The sequence below is a fragment of the Telopea speciosissima genome, chromosome 4, assembly GCF_018873765.1.
Source record: "Telopea speciosissima isolate NSW1024214 ecotype Mountain lineage chromosome 4, Tspe_v1, whole genome shotgun sequence".
Taxonomy (NCBI): domain Eukaryota; kingdom Viridiplantae; phylum Streptophyta; class Magnoliopsida; order Proteales; family Proteaceae; genus Telopea; species Telopea speciosissima.
Window position 1 is genome coordinate 30,538,848 of NC_057919.1, and position 23,499 is coordinate 30,562,346.

The 23,499-nt window shown below is 39.2% G+C and overlaps 1 protein-coding gene across 1 annotated transcript in view; it reads left to right on the forward strand.

Moving 5' to 3' along the window:
- The first annotated feature begins 5,570 nt into the window (after positions 1-5,570).
- The window catches only part of LOC122659189 (glutamate receptor 2.7-like), a 23,601-nt gene continuing 5,672 nt past the window's right edge, over positions 5,571-23,499 (forward strand). Inside the window, 8 exon segments of the mRNA XM_043854325.1 lie at positions 5,571-5,902; positions 6,085-6,652; positions 6,654-6,903; positions 6,905-7,420; positions 7,507-7,819; positions 7,923-8,077; positions 8,079-8,327; positions 8,422-8,769. Of these exon segments, the coding sequence (XP_043710260.1) occupies positions 5,635-5,902; positions 6,085-6,652; positions 6,654-6,903; positions 6,905-7,420; positions 7,507-7,819; positions 7,923-8,077; positions 8,079-8,327; positions 8,422-8,769 (2,667 nt within the window). The 5' untranslated portion in view covers positions 5,571-5,634.

A 23,499-nucleotide genomic window follows, 5' to 3' on the forward strand; every position in this document is an offset into this window, starting at 1 on the left:
TAGAAAATCAAAATAACTTTGGTGGTATATTCGTGCTATACGTGGATAGATTAAAACAAGGCATTTGATATTTTGATTACTGTTATGGGAAAAAGATCTTTGTCCGGGAGTGTGACCTACGCCAGCACTCCCATGAGTCTATCTCTCTCCTCCCTACATGAAAAGACACCTCTGTCCCCTTGTTTTATGGAGGAAATAAGAGACACACATGGGAGTGTTGGCGTAGGCCACAATCCCATATAGAAAACTGCTTCCCGTCTGTTATATAGGTTTATTGGGTCAACGCTGTAGAGCCCTGAGAAGTTTGAACACTCCAACTCCCTACAAAGAAGCCTGAATACTCCAACTCCTGTTGAGAAGTCTGAGCATGTTACGCTCATGCAGAAAGGTCTGAGAATTCCACTTCTACGATGAGAGGCGTGGACACTTCACCTCTCCGCTAAGAAGCAGATTAATCCACCACTTCTCCTATAAATAGGAAGATAAAAGTCAAGGTAAATTCTTTAGACAACATCTGGAACTATTATTTTTTTTTCTCATTTTGGAATTGGGAGCTTTTATATATATTTTACTTTTTAGGGTGGGGGTGGGGGGGGGATAGGGAGGGGGTAAGGTACCAGCCAGGAGTGGAACTATTCTTTTTTTGCTAAAGTTCAGCAAGATTATAAATTAGATAAAAAAAAGAGTACAAATGTTTAATGTCCTGGCATACCCAGACGAATACAAGAAACAACAATAGAGGATTGAAACTCTACACCCAAGAAAGGTAATGATCAATCATCCCACCTAGAGACCATTCTTGGGCCTATGAATGAGTAAAGCGAAATCTCGATCTCCCCACATAATCCTCCCATTCCTGTAACTATTCCATTCACTACTACTCTCTTAAAATCCCAAACTCTTATCTTGTTATTCGGATTTTGATTTAAGCATCAGAAAGTCCTCAAAGGAATCCTAATCTGTCCCTCTTGTGCTCACACTCTGGTTTAAGGTGTGCAGGTCTCCCAGTGACACGTCGTCCATTCAAATTTCAACAGCAATACATAGTATTGAAACTTTGGGCAAAAATATTTAGGTAATAAGAATACAACTTGGTTGCGTGGTTCCTCCATCCAAACCCAAGAGCATGTGAAAGTACTGTCCTGCCCTTTATGGAATAAAATACTGCAACTATGTTGATATCCCTACGACACTCTCATTGACTCTGTGCTAGTGCTGCACGATCAAATAGTAATCTCTTGCCTCTATTATTAATTATTGAGTTGTTTACTCATATCTTTTTTTTTTTTAAATAATATTATTTTATTCATACCCCAATCCATTCTAACCCAAATCTTCACATCAAGACAAAGGATTCTGTCCAGCCATGGCGGGAGCTAGAGCATCCAGCCCTGCTAAAAGACAGCAAAAATAGGGGTTGGGTGATCATTTCACAGGTGGATCTCACCTGGGCCCCACATGTGAATGACCACCCCTTGTTTTTGGTGTGGTTCCCGAGCACTGGACCGTCCAGCTCTTACCACGGCTGGACAGGAGCCAGGTCTTCACGTCACTGGCTTAAGCGCGTGGGGTTTGGGGGGGGGTAAGATTTGCCACTCATTAATTAGCACAGATGTACCCTCCCAGCTGTTTGGGGAGAGGGGGGGGGGCGGCGGTTAAGATTTGACACTCATTAATTAGAACAAATGTACCCTCCCAGCTATCCAAGTTGGACTTAAGTCGGGTCAATCAATTGTATCGTTTCTCCTTTGACATCACTTATTTTCCATTTGAAATATCCAAGAGCCTTCTTAAATTCGTACAAGTATGTAATCTCAATGACTTTCTTACAGTAATGCCTCTTTTGTTTTGTTCCTTTCCATAAAGTTAAGTTCAACAACCGGAAGTTGTCATCTTGGCTTGCATTATTTCTATCTTCATGACAAGTATAGCCAACTGTTTCTATCTCTGATTCTTCAAAACACTAGAACATATATATTCTCGGAGACCTTTTCTAATTATGCAAGTCCATCAACTACTTTATCCGACACAGATGGGACTTCCACAGCTTTACAAGGCCAAAGAAACTCATCTACTAATCAAAGTTTAGATAACATTAAAATTGAAGTAAATAAGGTCTACTAAGCTTAATAGTCAAAATCCGAAAAGACCAACAGCTCTTATGATCTAGAAATAATATTTGGACTGAGTTTTCCTTAGGCCACAAAGAATGGGAATCCATTCACCGTGGTGCTTAAGATGCGTGCGGGAGAGGGTTGATCTGGAGAGTATTTTGAGGAACATGCAGCTAAGTCAATGAAGTATACAATCTGGGATGGAGCTCCAAACTTCATACTAATGATGTTTTATGGGATGCTCAAATGAGATCTAGATATAGGTTTTTATAGTGTTTCTTTATTTATTATTTTTTTTTTGTTGTTTTGTTGTTCTGCTGATGACCACGTCGAAGGTTGAATAGTAATTCAAGGGATTGTATTCTCTCATTCTTTATTATTTTAGTTTAATAAAGTTCATTCTACCAAAAAAAAAATTTAATAAAGTTCATTTGCTGACCTTTAGCAAAAAATAAATATGTTATGTAATAAATCAACTATTATTAGTATTATTTCTCCGAGGATTTCTATCTCTAGTGTGTCTCCAAGGATTAGTGGAAGTTTAGTTAGGGAAAGAAAAATGCTGGTCATGCTTAACTACCATGTGATGGTCCATTTAGCACTCAAGTTCCGTACTTTCTCTCTGCATGTACACTTTCCGCCAAATTAATTGAAGTCTTCTTCATAGTCAAGAGAAATAAACTTACAAAAAAAAAATCAAAAGGTCAAAGGAAGGAGCTATATGAATTTCAGAGTTTTCACCTTTGACCTGATCTAAAGTTCAAAGGAAGGGAGCGATATAAAGTTCTAAGGAAGGGAGCTACACACGTTTCTGAGGAGATCTAGAATCATTTCTTTCCTCAAGAGGGAGGATTGCACCAGTCAGCTAGTAGCTACAATGATACTTTAAAATCTTTGTACTAGAAGGTTGCATATCTACATTATTTTATTAATTGACTACATCAGCAACCATGACTGATCGATCTAATCCTTACAAAAAAAACTTGAAATAATCAAAGAAGCAAAGAAAATCAACATCTTTGTATGGTCCAATCTATATGTTCCTAGTTAATATGGGGTGACATCATCAAAGAATAATACTTTCTAGTTAGAGAGAATGGAGGTGGATCTTAAAATTATGGAAAAAAGAACTATGCCCGGGAGTATGGCCTATGCCAGCACTCCCATGAGTCTATCTCTATCCTCCCCATATGAAAAGACAGCTCTGCCCCTTGTTTAAAGGAGGAGAGAGATAAACACATGGGAATGTTGGCGTAGGCTACACTCCTAGACAAAAAATTGGTTCCCTAAAAATTTTTAGTGATAAATACGGTTTTAGTAATCTCAGTTGATACCAAACTAGATCTTACTGAATCGGGTTGGATCAGATGGATTTACCCATGATTTTCTTTTTAAAGATGTTTCCTTTTTTACCCTTGGTTTGTACCGAGCTAGCGTTACAAGAATGCTTCAGAAACGAGGCAGTGAGTTGAGCTAAGAACCTTTAGTCCCACATCGGCTAGAGAAGAAAATCCTGAACTATTGATAAAGGGTGGCCTCCTCTACTTGGTATGACGTGTTTTAAAGCCATGAGGATTTCACCCTAAAGCGGACAACATCGTGGCTTGGTATGAGGCTGGGGAGTTATAAATGGTAGTAGAGCCAATTCTCGACCCTGGTGGTGAGGCTAGCACAACGGGGACGTTGAGTCTGGTAAAGAGGGTGAGGTTAGGCTAAGAAACTAAGAGGTGAGGCCAAGGTCAAGAAACTAACCGGTGAGGTGAACCAAGACCTTTATTCCCACATCGTCTAGGGAAGAACATCCTCTCTGCTATTGATAAAAGGGGTTGGATCGTTACAGTGGTTTCAGAGCAAACTCTCGACCCTGGTAGAGAGGCCGAACACAACAACGCTGTTGTATCCCATACAGGGGGTAAGGCAATAGCTATGAAACGAGGCAATTGCAGCGGTAGTACCCTCTGCAAGCTTGGTCATTTTAGTGATCAGGTATTTTAAGTATTCTTGCTCATTGGGCTGATACTGGATCCTTCCTTTCGACATATCATTACACAATTATGCACAAGGTAAACATTAAGTACACATCAATAATTTATTCCAGAAACCCTGATTAAAATTAATGGCTCCGTACTCCACATGGTGAGACCAAAAATTTTGCTAAACTCATATTCAAATCTCATGTGTGTGGCTCAGGGGCATATAATTTTAACCGATTTCAAACAAATATAAGGAGGAAGGCGCATCTCGTATCCACAAATTGCGCTATACATACGTGTGCGCATCAGTCCCATGAAGCAATCCGATTGGTACTTATAGTGGCATGTCGAGGTAGTGTAAGCGTATGATATGCAGTGCGAGGCGCTAACCCTTTATAAGGCTTCTCAAAAATATAATTATATTTTTTCAATAATTACATCTCTTTTAAAAGTCCTACTACATCAATCTACAAAGTAGGGAGCATCGCATTTTACATCACACACGAAGACTACCTCTAACGTACATATATAGGAACATGTCCACTTACATAAAATACCAATCATGATCTCCAACCATGAACATACATAAACATCCATAGGCCGGTGGATGAAGATCGACCATGCAACCCAACAAGTGGAGCAAGTCAAAAGGCCAACAACCATCACGGGAGGGGATGATGGCATTGGCAACATACATAGATACATGCTAAACCCATTAAAAGTAATAATAAGATATGTGACATGAGCCAACCAAGTATCATGAATAAAAACTGTCAATTTAAATTTGCAAACACATTAAAGCAAAAATAAAATCTCAATGACAATTTCATAATCTCAAATATTATAATTTAAAAAAATTGATCTTAAATAAATAGCCCAAATTAGGGTTGAGTAAGGATATAGGTGAAGAGGAAGAATCTCTTCACCCATCTTCTTCCTCAAGAACCCTAATAAAATCCCAATACTTTTTTTTAATGTTGAATAATAACAAGGGGATTGGCATCAGCGGCAGCATCAACGGAGTGCGCTTTCAAACACCCCCGGCAGCAGCTAATATAAGGCCATGCGCTCCAAACCCTAATGGGCCATGGACCCCATGTCAGCCCCAAGTGGGCGCATGGATCAGGTTTTACCCGATTCTAACACTTGCATTTTCCTAGAAAGAAGGAATTGAACATGTTGGTACGTAGAAGCGTTGCAATCTTATTGATTGTATGGACCCCAAATACCATGACTAATTGAAAATGCAGCAAATAACAGTATTGTCATGAAAGACTTTTCAGCATATTTCTTACACGACAAACAAGTCTAGCATTTTCCTTAAGAGGCTTCAAATCTGTTAGATTGTTCAAATAGAACAGCTTGGACAATGACTTGAAGGCCCATACACATTCTTTGGTTCGTTAGAATTCAAAATTTCTGCTTCATAGTTTATATTCCAACAATTTTTTCCTCTAGCAGTACTCTATCAAATTCCTATAAAGAGGAAGTGCATTGCTTAATCAACTTAAGATCAAAGCTTATTAACAGTCCTTTTGAGGTTAGAGATGAAGTATTCAGTCCAAGTTCTTTTGCCTTTCATCTTGATATTCTCTCTGAGTCCCTTCATTGGCAAATTTGGTGTGGCTCAAAATACAACCATACCCTTCAATGTAGGGGTGGTTCTGAATTTGAATAAACTGATTGGGAGAATTGGGTTGAGCTGCATCTCCATGGCTTTGTCTGATTTCTATGCCACTCACAGTTTCTACAAAACAAGACTGGTTTTCCACACTAGGGATTCCAAGAACAGTGTGGTCCATGCTGCTTCTATGGGTAACTAACATCTCTTTCTCTTTCCTCCTCTACTAATTGCCTTTTTGTATTTTTAGCCTTTCCCTTCTGCTATGGTAAAATTTCCTTGTCTTGTATTATGATAGGAGTGTAACTTTATTTAATTTGTGAGTGAATATGTTGGAAATCAAGAGACATATAAATGAAGTTCCTTATTGATGTAGCTCTTGACCTACTAAAGATCAAAGAAGTACAAGCAATTATTGGGCCACAAACATCATCCCAGGCCGATTTTGTGATTGATCTTGGTGACCAAGCTCATGTGCCCATTATCTCTTTCTCTGCAACAAGTCCTTCTCTGTCTTCAGCTCAAATACCTTATTTTGTCAGGGCTTCCCTTAATGACTCCTCTCAGGTAAAAGCAATTGCTTCCATTGTCCAAGCCTTCAGATGGAAGGAAGTTGTACTGAAATATGAGATTACTAATTATGGTAATGTAATTGTACCTTATTTGGTTGATGCCTTCACCGCAATTGAGACTCGTGTACCCTATAGAAGTGTCCTTTCTCCTTCAGCCACCGATGATCGAATTCTTTCGGAGCTCTACAAGTTGATGACAAGGCAAACTAGAGTATTTGTTGTTCATATGTCATACTCCCTCGCTGCTCGTTTCTTTGTTAAAGCAAAGGATGTTGGAATGATGAGTAAAGAATATGCCTGGATTATCACAAATGGGCTATCTACTCGATTGAATTCCATGGATCTCTCAGTTGTCCAATCTATGCAAGGTATGTGTTGAGCCTTATGTGCCCATGTCTGATAAACTTAAGAATTTTAATATCAGATGGACACACAAATTCCACAAGGAAAACCCTGATTTGGAAAGAGCTACCCTCAACACTTTTGGACTGTGGGCATATGATACTGTTTGGGCACTAGCACTGGCAGCTGAGAAAGTTGGGGCAGAGAATAATCATTTCCAGCACCCACAAGTTGTTGATGGACTAACAGACCTTTCAACTCTTGGAATCTCTACGTACAATAGGTCCTAAACTTCTCCGGGCAATCTTGGAGACAAAATTTACAGGCTTAAGTGGAGAATTTAGCCTTGTTGATGGACAACTACAATCATCGGTATTCCGATTACTCAATGTAATAGGTGATGGAGGAAGGGAGATTGGGTTCTGGACCCCAACAAATGGAATTTTACGCGAACTGAATGCAGTTGATACAAAATTTTATTTGTCTTTGAATTCCAGTCTCGGTGATATCGTATGGCCAGGAAATTCTACTACTATGCCTAAGGGTTGGGTAATCCCTACAAATGGGAAGAAATTGAAGATTGGAGTTCCTGTTGGGCAGAGATTTACTGAATTTGTGATGGTAGAAAAAGATCCTACTACAAATGCCCCAATTGTCACTGGGTTCTGTATTGATGTTTTTAACGCTGTAATTGGGGAACTGCCATATGCTCTTCCTTATGAGTTTATTCCATTCATGAAGTCTGATGGTACAAGTGCCGGGACATACAATGATTTGATCTACCAAATATATCTCCAAGTAAGTTTAGATTTATATTCTGACAATTAGTTGTGGTCCTTTTCAGTTTCACCATTATAAGGTGCATAATTATTGTTTTATGACAGAAATATGATGCAGTGGTTGGTGATATAACTATCAGAGCCAATCGGTCCATCTATGTCGATTTTACAATGCCATTCACAGAGTCTGGGGTAACAATGATAGTTCCAATCAAAGAAGATCAGAGAAAGAATCGGTGGGTTTTCTTGAAGCCTTTAAATTGGGATCTATGGTTTACTACTCTGGCTTTCTTCATCTTTACAGGCTTTGTCATCTGGGTTCTCGAACACAGAGTAAACAATGATTTTAGGGGTTCACCTATAAATCAACTTGGAATGATCTTCTGGTTTGTCTTCTCAACAATGGTTTTTGCACATAGTAAATACTCTTCCTCTTCTCTTGTTTTATAGATATTTTCTACAAAAAAACCCACTTGGTAGTAGTGGACTGATACTAATAAAAGTTGATTCGATGGCTACAGAAGAGGTCTTCAGCAACTTGGCGAGGTTCGTTGTTATCATATGGGTTTTTGTTGTGCTCATCCTCACATCAAGTTACACAGCAAGCCTAACTTCCATGCTGACAGTTCAACAGCTTCAACCCACTGTCACAGATGTAAAAGAGATCATAAGAAATGGGGGCTTATGTGGGGTACAAACAAGATTCATTTGTGTTTGAGATGCTAAAGCAAATGAGATTTAATGAGTCCAAGATTAGAACCTATACAAGTTTAGAAGAACTGGATGAAGCTTTATCTAAAGGGAGTGATAATGGTGGTATTGCTGCTGCTTTTGATGAGATCCCTTACATGAAACTCTTTCTTTCAAAATACTGTGACAAGTACACAATGGTTGGACCTACATATAAGGCTGATGGATTCGGCTTCGTAAGTCCTCTCTCTCTCTCTCTCACTTTCTCCTTCACCCCTCCTATTGTAAGTATTTGTGTGGGTGAATTCCTTCTATTTGTATTTCTTACAGGCTTTTCCAAGAGGTTCTCCACTGGTATCTGATGTTTCGAGGGCAGTATTAAATCTAATTGAAGGAGTAAAAATGTCGCGGATTGAGCAAGCATGGTTTGGGCAGCACAATTGTCCAGACCTTAGTATAAAGGTTTCTTCATCTAGTCTTGCACTAGGTAGTTTTGGGGGATTGTTCATCATCACTGGAGCTGCTTCACTGCTAGCCCTCTTCATATTCTTACTTAGTTTATTTCGTAACTATGAGAACATCATCAGATGTGATGATCCTAACACTTCTAAACTGAAAAGAATTGTTGAGATGGCAAAAAAATATGATGAGATGGATCCTTCTTCTCATGACTCTAGAGTAACTAAAAATCACAAAAAAAAATACTGGAATTGCATCAAGCATTGAAGCTTCATCCATATCTATTGCATCAAGTCCACCTACAAGTCCCTCCGTTACAGACAGGTATTGCAATCCTTTTGGAGAAGAAGACCAAGAGCGGGCATCAACCAGTTCCTCTGGTATGGATGGAAATGTCACTCCCTTGGAAGGTCAAGGGAGTCCATTTAGCACGCACCCGAATGTAGATAAGAGGCAAGTTACGGAAATAATTTCTACTGAGGTTATTGGTTGAGATGCAGTAAGGCAATGTATGCCCTTGTAAGCAATGTCTAATTTTGTAAGTGACAGATACATTAATGTAGTGAAGGTTTATACTATGAAACCATGAGCATTGTTATTATTCTTTTTTTGCTAAAAGATCATATATATTAAGGAAAAAAAGAACTTAAAAACAAATCAAAGGGCCAAAGCCACGCCCAGAAAGTGCAAAATGTTTTCCCACCTTCGGCAATGCTATGAGCGGGAAAAACATGCCAAAAATAAACGAAATTCGGGTTTGAGTGGAGGTGGTGGCATTATCCGTGACCAGAATGGTAATTTTCTTATGGTTTTTGCTAATTTCTATGGGGTTTGTTCCAATACCGAAGTAGAGTTGTGGGCTCTCCTGGATGACCTTCGCATGTGTGCTAACATGGGCCACAAGTTTTGCCATATTAACTCGGATTCCAAAACCATTGTTCGGCTTATCTCTACGAGATCGTGCTCGTTATGGAACTGCTAGTATTGGTTCCATGAAGCTATTCATTTGATTCATAGCCTGGAAGTGAATGTGATGTTTTCATATAGAGAGAGTAACCGCGCTGCTGATTTTCTTGCAAACCAAGCCTGCAAGTCAGAATGTAGTACATCATTCTGCTTGTAAAGGGAGCTTCCTGCTGATCTTTTCCGCATCCTCAGAGAAGATAAGGCTGATTTACCAGTTTTCCGATATTAGTTGTTTTTTTCTTAATTGGGGTTTGGGTTTCTGGATTTTGGAAAGGCTTGAGTTGAGAGAGTGTTCCTTTTGTCTCCTTGGGTAGGGGGTAAGGCGGGTTTTGTCCCTCCCCTCTTGTATTTTGTTTATATTTCTATTTTTAATAAAGCTTTAGGGGCTTCCCCGGTTCCAAATAATATGTGGGTTAAAAAAAAATGTACTTCTTGATTAATATTGTAAGATTTAAGCCCAAAAGCATTAACCCACATTACAGGTCAATTTTGAGCAAGATTTGAATAGCTTAAAAAAATTCATATTAAGTTTCACTCTAAAATTTTATAAGGGAACAATCTGCATAATCTCCTATCCAACAGTTAGAATATATATCAGGCCTGCACATTCAGGCTTTTAAAAATTTGAATTTGAATAATTAATGGAATTAAAAAGAACTAAAAATGTCTATTAATGTGAGCGACTTATCAAGATAGAAGTTAGAAACTAAGGAAAGCTTAGTTTGGATTACTATGAGCTGTAGTGCTGTACCTCCCATATGTGGGACTCACTGATTAGAACATCCAAGCCACAATTAATTTGACAAGGGGTTCTGGTTCTTGACCAAGTCAATTGGCATTTGGCAAACAATACAAATCCCATAAATGCTTCTTTTCGGCAACTTGACATTACTCAACCAAGGCAGTTTCGACCTTAAAATGCAGCGAATGCATGCGAGTTCTCTAAGAAGTGAGAAAACCAAAATAACCCTGGTAATGGGACTTCCACAGCTTTAGAAGGCCAAAGAAACCCATCTACTAACCCAAGTTTAGATAAGATTAAAATTGAAATAAATAAGATCTACTAAGCTTAATAGTCAAAATAAAAAAAACCAACTGCTCTTGTGATCTGGAATATTATTTGGATCGAGTTTTCCTTAAGCCATAGAGAATGGGAATCCATTCACCGTGCTGCTACAGATGCGCATGGGAGCTAGGGTCGATCTGGAGAGTATTTTGAGGAGCATGCTAAAACCCTATTGGGGTTTGTGAACCCTAAGATAGTGTGGTGATTGAAAATTTTCTCCGTATTATTTTATAGCTTATTGTCTATATTTTTATGTTATGTAATAAATCAACTATTTATCATAGTTGGAAAACTAGGTTTTGACTAGGGCCAGTCATCCGAGTCGAGTCAAAATTTTGGAAAATCTGATCAAGAGTCATGTAAACTAAGTCAAGGTAAAAAATGATGAGACTGGGTCATAAATCATTCAAGTCAAATAAGACATGGTATTTTTTAATGGAACATAAATCATTCAAGTCAGAAGATTCACTCGCTGGACGAGGATAGCTTCCGTCGACGAAGCCAAGAAGATCATAACCTTTGAGAAGGGGCACAAATTGAGCTCGCCACAGGAGATAATTGGAAGAAGAGAGCTTCAGAGGTAGGCGAGGCGAAGCATTGAGCGTAACCAGAGAAGAGACATCACGGCAGAGTTTGCCGTGAACGGAAGAGCCATGAAACCCCAGAGAGGAAAAACAGAGAAGAAAAACCAAGATCAAGAACCAAACAAGAAACCCAGGAACCCAAGAAACTCGTCAGAGTATGAAAAATAAACCTGATACCATGTTATGAAATGTATCTCAACTTTACTAATTGAATATAGCCACATATATATACATAGTGGTTGACAGAATAACTAAATACAGTTATTACACGTTGGGCTAATCCTTATCATTTTTTACCTGAGTCATGACAAACATGGCTTGTTTATTTGTTTTTCAAAAAACCATAAAATCGGTTTACTTAAAACTGAGTTGAGTCAAATAGTAAATTCGTATTCTAAAAGAGTAAGAAACCCTCAACTCCTTGACTCCCTTCTCTTGTTCAATGGTATAAAACAAAAAAACTCAAAATGCATTGATATGTGATTTAGTAATTTTTTTTCCTAGTTTTCCCATATTTGTATTTTTTTTCTGATTTCTTACTAATTCATCTATATTTATGGCATTAAAAATTAAAAAAAAAAACATGACTCGCCTTGATTGGGTTTGACAGAGCCTAGTCATCAGGTTTTTCTAAAAGACAAGTCGAGTCAGAAAACCAGATTTTTTCTGATATTTTACTAATTCATACATATTATGGCATTAAAAAAGAAAAAAGACTCGCCTTGACTAGGTTTAACAAGGCGGAGTCCCCAGACGAATCAAGTTAGAAAACCTAGTTTTCCAACGATGCTATTTATTAGTATTATTTCTCCAAGGATTTCTATCTCTAGTATGTCTCCAAGGATTAGAGGGTTTTTCACAAATGCCCCCTGAAAATACCCATTTGTCCAAATGCCCCCTACAACTTTTCTAATTGCAAACTCCCTCTTACGTTCAAAACAGTGTAGCACTTTTGTCTAGTCCGTTAATTTGGGACGTTAGACATTAGTTTCAGGGAATCTAATGATCAAAATGCCCTTCTGATAAAAACCCACCAAAATTAAATAATAAAATGACCAAATTGCCCTCATCTTCCCCAAATGGTTTAGGGTTTGAAACTGAAAATCAAACCCTAAACCATTTGGGGAAGATGAACCCTAAAATCAAACTTCCAAAATTGAAGTTGCAGTGAAGAAAATTTCCAATGAATCAAGACAACGGATGAGGGAATTTGTTGTTGAGATCGTTTGCAGAGATGTAGTAACCATGACCTGACCTTGTCACTCGATCATGGTTGCTAGCTGCATCTTCCGATGAAGCAAGTGAAGAAATGCAATCTCCATTTGAGCCAAATTCCCAAAGTCAGCATCCGATAACAATCATCTCAAATCAGGAAGGAAAAAAACAACTCAGAACTAATACCCATTTCACTCACTGAATGAAATAACTCACTCGTTCCTTTTTTTTTTTTGTGGTGATGGTGGTGGTGGTGTTGGGTGTTTTATCGTTTTGTCTATGTAGGGTTATAGACAGAGTGATAGCTTACACACTCCCCGAATAATGGTTATAATCAATGTTTACTGTGTGCTCTGTTTTTCTGAGATTCATTTCCTTTTGTTTGCTCGCCCATCTTCGACATATTAGTACATTAATTCTTGAACCTACCTTAGTAAAGCAGATTTGATAGTACAACTGTTATATACTAGCTGCTTTTTTCTGTCCATTCTTGATTACAGAACTCATAAATCAAGAATCCAATGCGATGAAACTTAGGCTCTAACACATCATAACCCATTCTCCATTTTTCAGTTTCAATTTTGGAGGTTTGATTTTAAACTTCATTTTCCCCAAATGCTTTAGGGTTTGATTTTCAGTTTGAAATCCTAAACCATTTGGGGAAGATGAGGGCAATCTGGTCATTTTATTCTTTAATTTTGGTGGGTATTTATCAAAAGGGCATTTTGGTCATTAGATTCCCTAAAACTAACGTCTAACGTCTCAAATTAATGGATTGGACCAAAGTGCTACACTGTTTTGAAAGTAAGGGGGAATTTGCAATTAGAAAAGTTGTAGGGGACATTTGTAAAAAGAAGTTTAAGGGAAAGAAAAATGCTGGTCCATGCTTAACTACCATGTGATGGTCCATTTAACACTCAAGTTCCAGAATTTCTATTTACCTGTACACTTTCAGCCACATTAATTGAAGTCTTCTTCATAGTCAAAAGAATTTAAAACAAAAAAAACAAAAATCCAAAGGTCAAAGGAAGGAACTACATGGATTTCTGAGTTATTGCCTTCGGCTAGATCAAAAGTTCAAAGGAAGGAGCTACAGACATTTCGGAGGAGATTTGGAATCATTTATTTCCTCAAGAAGGGAGGATTGTAGTAGCCAGCTAGTAGCTACAATTGGATACTTTAGAGTCCTTTTACTGGAAGTTGTATATCTACAATAATTGATTATATCAGCAACCACGACCGATCTAATCCTCACAGAAAAAACTTAAAATAATCAAAGAAGCAAAGGAAATCAACACCTTTGTATGGTCCAACCGGCCTATATGTTCCTAATTAATATGAGGTGACATCATCAAAGAATAATACTTTCTATTTAGAGAGAATGGAGGTGGATCTTAAAAATTTTTAGTGATAAATACAGTTTTAGTACTGAATCGGGTTGGATCAGATGGAATTATCCATGATTTGCTTACCTATGATTTGCTTTTAAAAGATTTTTCTTTTTTACCCTTGGTCTATATCGATCCAATGGTACGAGATTGTTAGGAAACGAGGTGGTGAGGTGAGTTAAGAACCTTTAGTCCCACATCGGCTAGTGAGGAAAATCCTAAACTATTGATAAAGGGTGGCCTCCTCTACTTGGCATGTCGGGTTTTAAAGCCGTGAGGGTTTCACCCTAAAGTGAACAACATCGTGGCTTGGTAGGGGGTTGGGGAGTTATAAATGGTTGTAGAGCCAACTCTCGACCCTAGTGGTGAGGCTACCAAAACAGAGACGTTGTGTCTTGTAAAGAGGGTGAGGTTATGCTAAGAAACGAAGAAGTGAGGCCAAAGTCAAGAAACTAACCGGTGAGGTGAACCAAGAACTTTAGTCCCACATCGGCTCGGGAGGGACGTCTTGAGCTATTGATTAAAAGGGTTGGGTCGTTACAGTGGTTTCAGAGTAAACTCTCGACCCTAGTGGTGAGGCCGAGCACAGTAGCGATGTTGTATCCCATAGTGAGGGTGAGGCAATAACTATGAAACGAGGAGGTGAGGTGAGCCAAGAATCTTTAGTCCCTCATCTACTAGGGAGGAAGATCCTGAACTATTGATAATGGGTGCCCTCCTCTACTTGGTATGACGCGTTTTAAAGCCATGAGGGGGTTAACCCCAAAGTGAACAATATCATGCCAAGGGAGGTGCTGGGTCAATACAGTGGTATCAAAGAAAAACTCTTGACACCATGCGGGGTGTGTCCCATAGAGTGAGGCAATAGCCAAGAAACGAGGCAGTGAGGTGAGTCAAGAACCTTTAGTCCCACATTGGCTAGGTAGGGAGATCCTGAACTATTGATTAGGGTTGTCAATTTTTGAACCCTCAGTAGGTTTAGCAGGATGGGCTTATTGCTTTTTGATAGATGGCCAAAGTGTATTAACTTTTGCATGATTTTTGGACTCGCATGACACAATGGAGGCTGAACTAACCGGGCTCTTGCAGGGATGGAAACAGGCTTCAAACACTGGAATTCAACTCAGTGAATGTTGGTTTACAAATGCTAACATCCAGGACGTCTTTACTTTTCGTACCCAGCTGAATATTACCCGGAACTTAATCCCGGTCTTTTTTAATTTAGCTGAAGAAACACACAATTTTACTTCTGTCAAATTTGTAGGTAGGAAATCTAAATGGACTTCTCCACTGCTAACCTTAGCTCGGTTCTGCGCTACCTCCCACTCGACTATATCGCCTTCTATCTATACTGTACAAACGTTTCTCTCCTTTTAATTTATATTATGTTTTTTTTTCATAAAAAAAAAAAAAAAAAACCGGCCTGACATGTTAGCTAAATGTGTCAAGCTAAGGCTTGGCACATTAGCTAAACAAGTTGGTCTCGGTGCAAGGGGATAGCCCGACGGACGCCCAAGCGGGCCTGATACTTTTAAGGACCAACATGTTTAATCCTGTTTTATTGACCATTTGTTTTACCCCAATTACTTCATAAATTTCCTATTTTATCCCAAATATACCCTTTCTTAATCTCCTTGATTAGTTTATCATATTGCATTACTTAAGCTATAAATAAGGACTATGGGCCAAGTAAAAATATAGAATTGATAATTGTATATTATTGCATTATAGAGTTGATGGGCCAAAGATAAATGGAACACATAATCAAGACCATTTATATTATTCAAAATGTCATCGTATGTATGTCCATTAAGATTAAAGGCCTTAGAGCTCCAAATAAATGCCATCATATGTATGAGTTCATTTATATGCACATTTGGCTCGTTTAGTACAAGCCTAATTATAGACTGGTACCCGATGGACCGTTTATAAATGGGACCATGCTTAGCCTATGAGGACCTAAATGGGTCGATCACGGTGTAAGATCCTAAAGTAGGGAGGACCGATTAGGCCATACTGAAATCGGCCCGGACAGACCAATTGACACCCCTACTATTGACAAAAGTTGGCCTCCTCTACTTGGTATGATGTGTTTTAAAGTCGTGAGGGGCTTAACCCCAAAGTAGACAATATCCTACCAGGGGAGGGGCTAAGTCGTAACAATGGTATCAGAGCGGACTCCCGACACCGTGTGGGGTCGTTACAATAGTATCAAAGCAAATTCCCGACACCGCTTGGGGCCAAAGAGGATAATATCATGCCAAGGGAGGGGCTGAGTCATTATACGCCATCTTTCAATTCTGATATAAATCTTCCGATTCGATAACAATTCCTCGAGCTATTGTGGTATGTCAATCTGAGATTATATTGGAAAGCTTATCTTTAGGGCTGTCATTCATCATGTTTGGTGGAAAACGAATAAAAAAAGATGGACTTCTCCCTATTCATTCTGCAAGCCCTAACACTTTAAGAAATAAGCATTTAACTGCATTGGGACCTTCCTCTTATCTCTCACCCACGCCTGGGCTCTTGATGTATCATCCTTTTGTTGGTGTTTCTCCCACCACCCCAGGGATTTTGATGTATAATCGTTTTATTGGTATTTCTTTCCCACCTTCTCTTTTGATGTATCAGCCTTTGATTATTTGTTTTTGGGATTTTGATTTTTTGTGTTGTATTTTACTCTTTCTTTTTAATTTATATTTCATTCACAAAGCAATAAAAAAAAATAAAAAACATGGGGCGACATTGACAGTTATTATTGAAAAAGCCGTTGGGACCATACACCGATGGACAAAATGAGAAAGTTCACGTAGTTATCCAATGGGGCAGGGGATCCAGACTACAAATTGTTGTGTGTGTCTCGAAATCTTTTACCTGTTTCAAAGATTGACCTACTTTGACAATTTTGGTGGCGACTTGAATGGGGCTTTTTATGAGGTCTATGATGGTAGCGGAGGGCTTGGGGAGATAGTGGAGGAATATTTAGATGTTTTAGCTATCTTGTTGTGTAAGCAAGTGAAACAAGTTATATTTGGAGATTTTTGAGCTAGGGTTTCTATGTGAGAGTTCTTGCACAGTTTTGGGTGTTCATTCTTGCTCCATTTTAGGTGTTCTTTAGAGATCTCCATTTGTATCTTTTTCCATTTACAAGGTGAATCATCTTCAGCTTCACCCATGGATGTAGCACATCATATTGGTGTGTGAGCCACGTTAAATCTGTGTGTCATCTTTGTTTGATCTGTTTTTGTTTGTTTGTGTTTCGTGGTGTTTATTTTAACACAAATCAAATGTAGGATTCAGATCCTCTACTGCCAAGAAGCTACCTGCCATTGTCTTGCCCTCAAAGCTAGGAGCAACAGGTGGATTTATACTAATCCAACGGTCACTCTTAGAATATTTCAAATCTCTAAACAATATTTGGGTTATTTAGGTCAAACCCAAGCCGACCGGTGCCAATAGACCAAGATCGACCAGACCGTGTTGGTTCAAAACCAAACAAAACCCTGCAACTTTCCACCCAATCCTCATCTTCAACCCCGCCCCACCCCTCTTCCTCCTTCTCCAACACCCTCTGCAACTTGTGCCCCTCCCCATGATCTCTTTCTTTGTTTCTTGTCAATTAGCTATTGGCATACTGTACTGAGTATTTAGTTACCAACCTTCACTCTTGGATAGTCAGATTAGCAATTGAACCCGTATATATTTCAGCTTGAATACTCTATTTTGGTTGTGAAGCTATAATCCATCCCTTCCTCTTTTGTTCCATAGATGGCAAACATTTTTGCACCAAATCCCTTCCCAATATAGGGAGAAAAAGAGAAATGAAAATAGATAGAGAGAGAGAGAGAGAGAGAGAGAAGAAACCCTATAATGGAGATAGAAACAGGATCAAATTCACCACCAAAATATAATAACAAAGAAAAAATTACCCAATCTCAATGTCTTAAAGGGTTTTTTATCTAGTCTTTTTTTCTATACAAATATGTGAAAGAATCTCCATGAATGTCAAAAGAAAAATTAACTGAACTTCTGGCTACAATGAATAATGCAAAGAATACGAATACCAAATACTAGTTATTGTTGTTGCTTTTGAAGGTTTGTACAAGTCCTAAGGCTCCCACAACAAATCAAGAGGGTACGTCTTCATCGATTTGTCTCACCCATGGTTTCCCTTTACTGCTCAATGTAGCAAACTCTTGCTGCTGGGATGTAAAGTTCACCAACTGCCAACCATATTATTCCTGCTGAGAACCCTAGACCATGATGGTTCCAGTTTGGTCAATAGGCTCAATATCTCCAGCAAAAATCAGCAAGAATCGAGGAAGCGAATCCAACTCATTCATGAGAATCTGGAATATTCGTTTGAGACTAAAAATTTCTATATAGGGTGGGGTGGGGGATAGTGGAGGGTCGGGTGGGGTTGCAGGGAGGGGAGAATTAGAGCGGGAGAGGGAGAGGTATTGTAAGTGGGGGTGGGGGAAGATGGTGGCGTGGTGGGGAAGATGGTCACAGTCCGAATAGGAGTTTGACTTCGGACCCTAGATTGGTAGGCTACAACGTGCTAAATTACTAATAGGCCCTATTCTACATGTATAGTCATGTTTAATATCAGTGGTGCTGTTTAAATATGATTTTATTCACATAAAATATCAATGTTGCCCTCAAGGGATGTTTTTGTAATTATTGTCATCTTATGTTGGATTGCACTTCAGGTGTTTGGAATACCTAACATATATGTTCTTAATGTATTTAGCCATGTTTAAGAACAGTGGATGTTTAAATATGATTTTTCATGCATTTGATGCCTTTATGCTCTCTAGGGGTATTTTGATAATTATTCATTTTATGTTGGATTGCACTTCAGGTGTTTGGAATGCCTCTCGTATGTGTTATTAATCTATATAGTCATATTTAGATCAGTGGTGATGTTCAAATATGATTTCTCAGCTCTTTTATGCCTTTATGCCCTCCAGGGGAATTTCGGTAATTATTGTCATTTAGGATGATTTGCCTTTTTGATATTTTAAATATCTCACATGCATGTTGTTAATGTATTTAGTCATATTTTAATCAATGGTGATGTTCAAACATGACTTTATTTGTTCTTTATACATTTATGCCCTCTAGGGGCATTTTGGTAATTTTACCATTTTATGCTAGTTTACATACTCAATGAATTTCTGATCCCATATGATGCATGACTTTCTAATCAGGATTAACGTTACATGTTGATATATGAGAGTTTGTTTTGAGAGAATCTTTGAACCCTAGCATCTAATACGAAGGACCAGTGTGCTCCTCCAGGTAGAGTGGGGTGCGTAAAAGTTCTCATCTCCGTAGCTTGACCTTTTACCCATTCTCTGGCCAGATCATATGGAATCAATCGTAACCCTATCCTCTAACAAGGATTTTGGCTACCCATTTAGGGTCCTAGGCCCTTTACAACCTATGTGGTGACTCCCTTCCTTTTATTTTAAATTGTGCATTCCCTCACACGTCAGACAGATGTGACATCATGTCACTGTCAACTCCACACACATCTAATTCGAGTCGTTAAGATGGGGATATCAACCTCTGGTAAGTCCTGCATCGGAACCACCACGCAAGGGTAGAATCAAAACCGATCAACGCGTGTTGTACCTACAGTGGCGACTTAGTCCTCACTGTTAATTTTATACCGTTAAGTTATGATGTCTGTAATTTAAATATTTTTAAATCCCTAAACTACCCTTACCAGTGTAGAGTTACTTTTTTACCCTTGAATCTAAAAACCCCAAAATCGATCCTCTTCCTCACACCACTCTCTTCCTCACATGACCTGCAACTCAATCTCCACCAGTCATACATTGGAGAAGAAGATCCAAGAATTGACGAAAGATCCGACTCCAGTGAGAGGTAATCCAAGATCGCTGCTCTAAATTCACGATTTTGCCTTTTATCTTTCCTGCATGTGTGAATTTTGAATTGTGAAAGAGGGAGAGAAGAGAACCAGAGAGGTCTTATACTTTAGTTCTAAGGTTGGTTTACTTTGTACTTTCTAGTTTTTTCTTCCTCTTTTATAAATGGGGTTTCAATTTCATTTCAATATCATTGTTAATAGTAAGGGTAAGAGTGCGAGACTGAGATTGGTGGAGGTGAAGGTGCTGACTGCAGATGCTTTTATCTTTATCTCTATAAGACTGGTGAAGCTCCAGCTAGCGGCAATGTTCGATTACAGCAAAAGAACTCTAGTTTCCCGATTGATCTGGAAGGAGAAGAGGAACCCAAAACCTCCGATTGGGGAAGGCCCAACACTGGCCTGAGCTCTAGAAGACGAAAACCAAACCTTGAAAACCTCTTCTGCTTTTCTCTCCCTCTCTCTCTGATCTTTTTTTCTCGACTCCCCTTGATTTTTCCCTCTTGCTCTCTGAAATTAAAACCCTAATTTCTCAATCTATTACCCTTTTCCTTTTCTGATTTAACTCTCAAGCCCCCTGATTTCTTATTCTCCCTATCTCAGTTTTCCTTTTTTCTCTCACTCTCCCTGATTTTTCATCTCTCGAAGCGAAGTGGTGAAAGAATATGGTTCATCGAAAGGGAATCTTCCTTTGTTTTATTTGACTAAATAAATAGTTTGTACAAAGGAATGGGTTGAGGTTAAATTTGTCATTTAACTTTTTAGTTTGTTTTAAATTAACACCATTACTGTAGAGGGAGACAGATGTATATTTTCAAATAGGAAGGGGTGAGTTGAGTATGGATTGATTATCAAGGGATGTCATGTAATTTAATTGGTCATTCTAAACCGACCAAGTTTTTTTTTTTTGGACAAAAAGTTACAGGATCATCACAAAATGTCATTTGGATGAAGACAAAAGGAAAGAGATTGGATGTACAAAAAAGAGACATATTCATTGATAGCCAATAGAAAAAACGCATCAGGTGAGATAACAAAAAGAAATTTGATAGAATAAAAGCCTAAAGACCTAAAGGATGCGGACTCAGTGATGTCTTCAGTGTGATCGATCTCGTCCACACGAGAGTGAAGTACTGCTACTGCTTTGTCATTGGACTATACAATTTGTACCATCAAAATAGTGCTCTTCTAACCGGAGTTGGGTGCTAGATCCATTTTAAGTCAGCCAACAAGACTGATGCTCATCAAGTTAATGACTAAAGTTTAACGCATTCGGGTGATAGTTCAATTTTTTTGGCATCCAAGAAATTCTAGATGGCATGCTGGAGGTGGAAACATTGAGTAGTGGGATGACCCTCTTGGTCATGATAATGACAATACAAGTTTGGCTTTACCATTTTGGGGGAGGATCGCCGATTGAACGTTGAGGAATGGTGCCTAAAAGCCCTATTTCTCTTAGCTCGGTGTACAATGTAGCCTGCTAGGGCGTCGAGTCTTACTATGCCATGAGGAGAACCAATGTCAAAGCTCCTACTACCGTCCTTCTTGGAGATGCATCCTAACAGATCTTAACCCGTTTGGGTGTGTCAGAGGATTCAGAGAATTAATTTGCTCAAAGGGGATTCTAAGGCCATTTACTTTGTGCCAACTAGGTCAGGTAGACTTCCTTCTAACATCCTTTACTAATGCAGTTTCCATTATGACTGTGTTATGTAGGTTATGAAGGAGCTTCCTAATAGGGTCTAGTCCAGTTATTGGCACAAGTTGTTGACGTTGCAACCAGTAAGACTGTTGAGATAGATCTGGGTTACTTAGAACAACTTGTTGAAGGATGCTTCTAGTGGCAAAAACCTCTCCATATATTTCTTCAAGATCTTGGAGGATGTCGTTTTTCCCTTGGTGTGAGGAGAGTAATTTCATAAGACAGCTTTAGGCACTCTTCACTCCATTTCTATAGGACACGATGCAAAATTTGTTCTTGGAGATGGAAGGGCAAAAGGTCAATCTGAGATAGTAGTCCTGCCAAAATTTGATCTTTGGAGCACTTACTAACCTCAGGCTCACTTGGCTCTCTTTCGTTTCCTTTCAGTCTCAGGATACCTGTGAGGGGTGTCAGTCATAACATCCTTTCCTTCTATCACAACTCTGATGTGTGCCCTGGACACTGTCAAGGTTGCCATGGGGGTTACTGGCTTTCCAATAGTAGGTACTATGTCACCTTGAGACTGGCCCTACACTGTCTGCAAGATATGTGCCATGAGCTATTTTATTTCTGACACCTCAGCCTGCAACAGACTCACTTTATGGTCTGATTGTATTTTGGGTAAATCACTGCTTGACGGATCCATGGTGTCTTTGTCTAGAAATGACCCGATTGGACTCTGAATCACAAGTTAAGTGGAGAGAAGGGAGATTCCAAAATCTCTGGCGTACGGAGGGAGTGGGGACCGGATCAGATTGATTTGGGCTAGCCTATTGCTGAGGTGGGTCCATGCAGGTAGTCAGAAATTTCATTAAAGTGGGATTGTGTCTTATATAAGCAAAAGAGACTTTATTTCTAGACACAATAGGATTAATAATGGATTTTCTTTTTTACATTTTGATCTTTTCATGGATAAGAACAGACAAAGTTAGATCATGTGACAAAACGTTGTTTGCCTTTGACCCTACCTTATTCAAGTAATTGATGATATAACCATATCATCTTATACTGAGGGTTATCAGCATCCGTATTGAATTCGGAACGATTCTCCTATTAGAGGGTAAAATATCCCCCCCCCCCCCCGGTCCTTAAGCAGTGACTGACTTTTACCATAAATCCTTCATCGTAGGCATGCTATATCAGATAAAGTAAGGAATCCGAGTTTCTCTTCTTTTTTTTCGAGGACAATCCTAGTTTCTCTTTTGTAGGCATGCTATATCAGATAAAGTATACCTACAAGTGTTCTAATCTGAAGAGCACACAAGGTGTCTCCGATAAGAATATCTCGGTGGTTTAACCCTTTGTTAGTATATATGCCTCTTATCGTAAGACCATGCAAGAATCTCTTTTCGTAGGCACGCTATACTAAACAGAGTATACCAATGAGAATTATAATTAAAGCCTCAATCAATCTACAAAGCTAGCTTTTGGCGTATCCTAGTCATATATGGTCTAATTTCCTACATGATTAATGCAATAGGTAGATCATAGGACAGAACATATCACCCTTGACTGAACCAATATATCTATCGCTTGTATAAGCGAGTCATGCATATGTGGTTCCTTTGATATGCAAGGGGAGTAGATTAATTGGTCTTAGAATGGTCAAACTAATGCCTTATTTAAGTATCAAATGTACCTCACAACACACACGTGACCACCCTTGCCGGTGATTCTAAACCCGTAAATTACAGTATCAAGGGGCGTGACTTAGCCACAGATTTCCAATGACTAAATGTGGGTTTGAACGACTAAACCACGTGGTTAAAGTGATTCTGTGACGTGAGTGTGTGCATGAGTGCAGTCATGTTGGGCATCCTCTTGCGTTGTGGTGCAGCCACGCTGGGCAGCCATGTGCGCGGCATCCTTGTGCGTTGTGGTGCAGCCACGCCGGGCGTCCTTGTGCGTTGTGGTGCTGCCATGCTGGGCATCCTTGTTCGCTGTGGTGCAGCCACGCCTAGCATCCTTATGCGCTGTGGTGCAGCCATGCTGGACATCTTTGTGCTCTACAGTACAGCCGTGCCAAGCATCCTTTTGCGGTGTGGTGCAGCCAAGTCGAGCATCCTTGTGCGCTGTGGTACAACCATACTGGGGCATCCTTGTACGCTATGGTGCAGCCATGCCGCGCA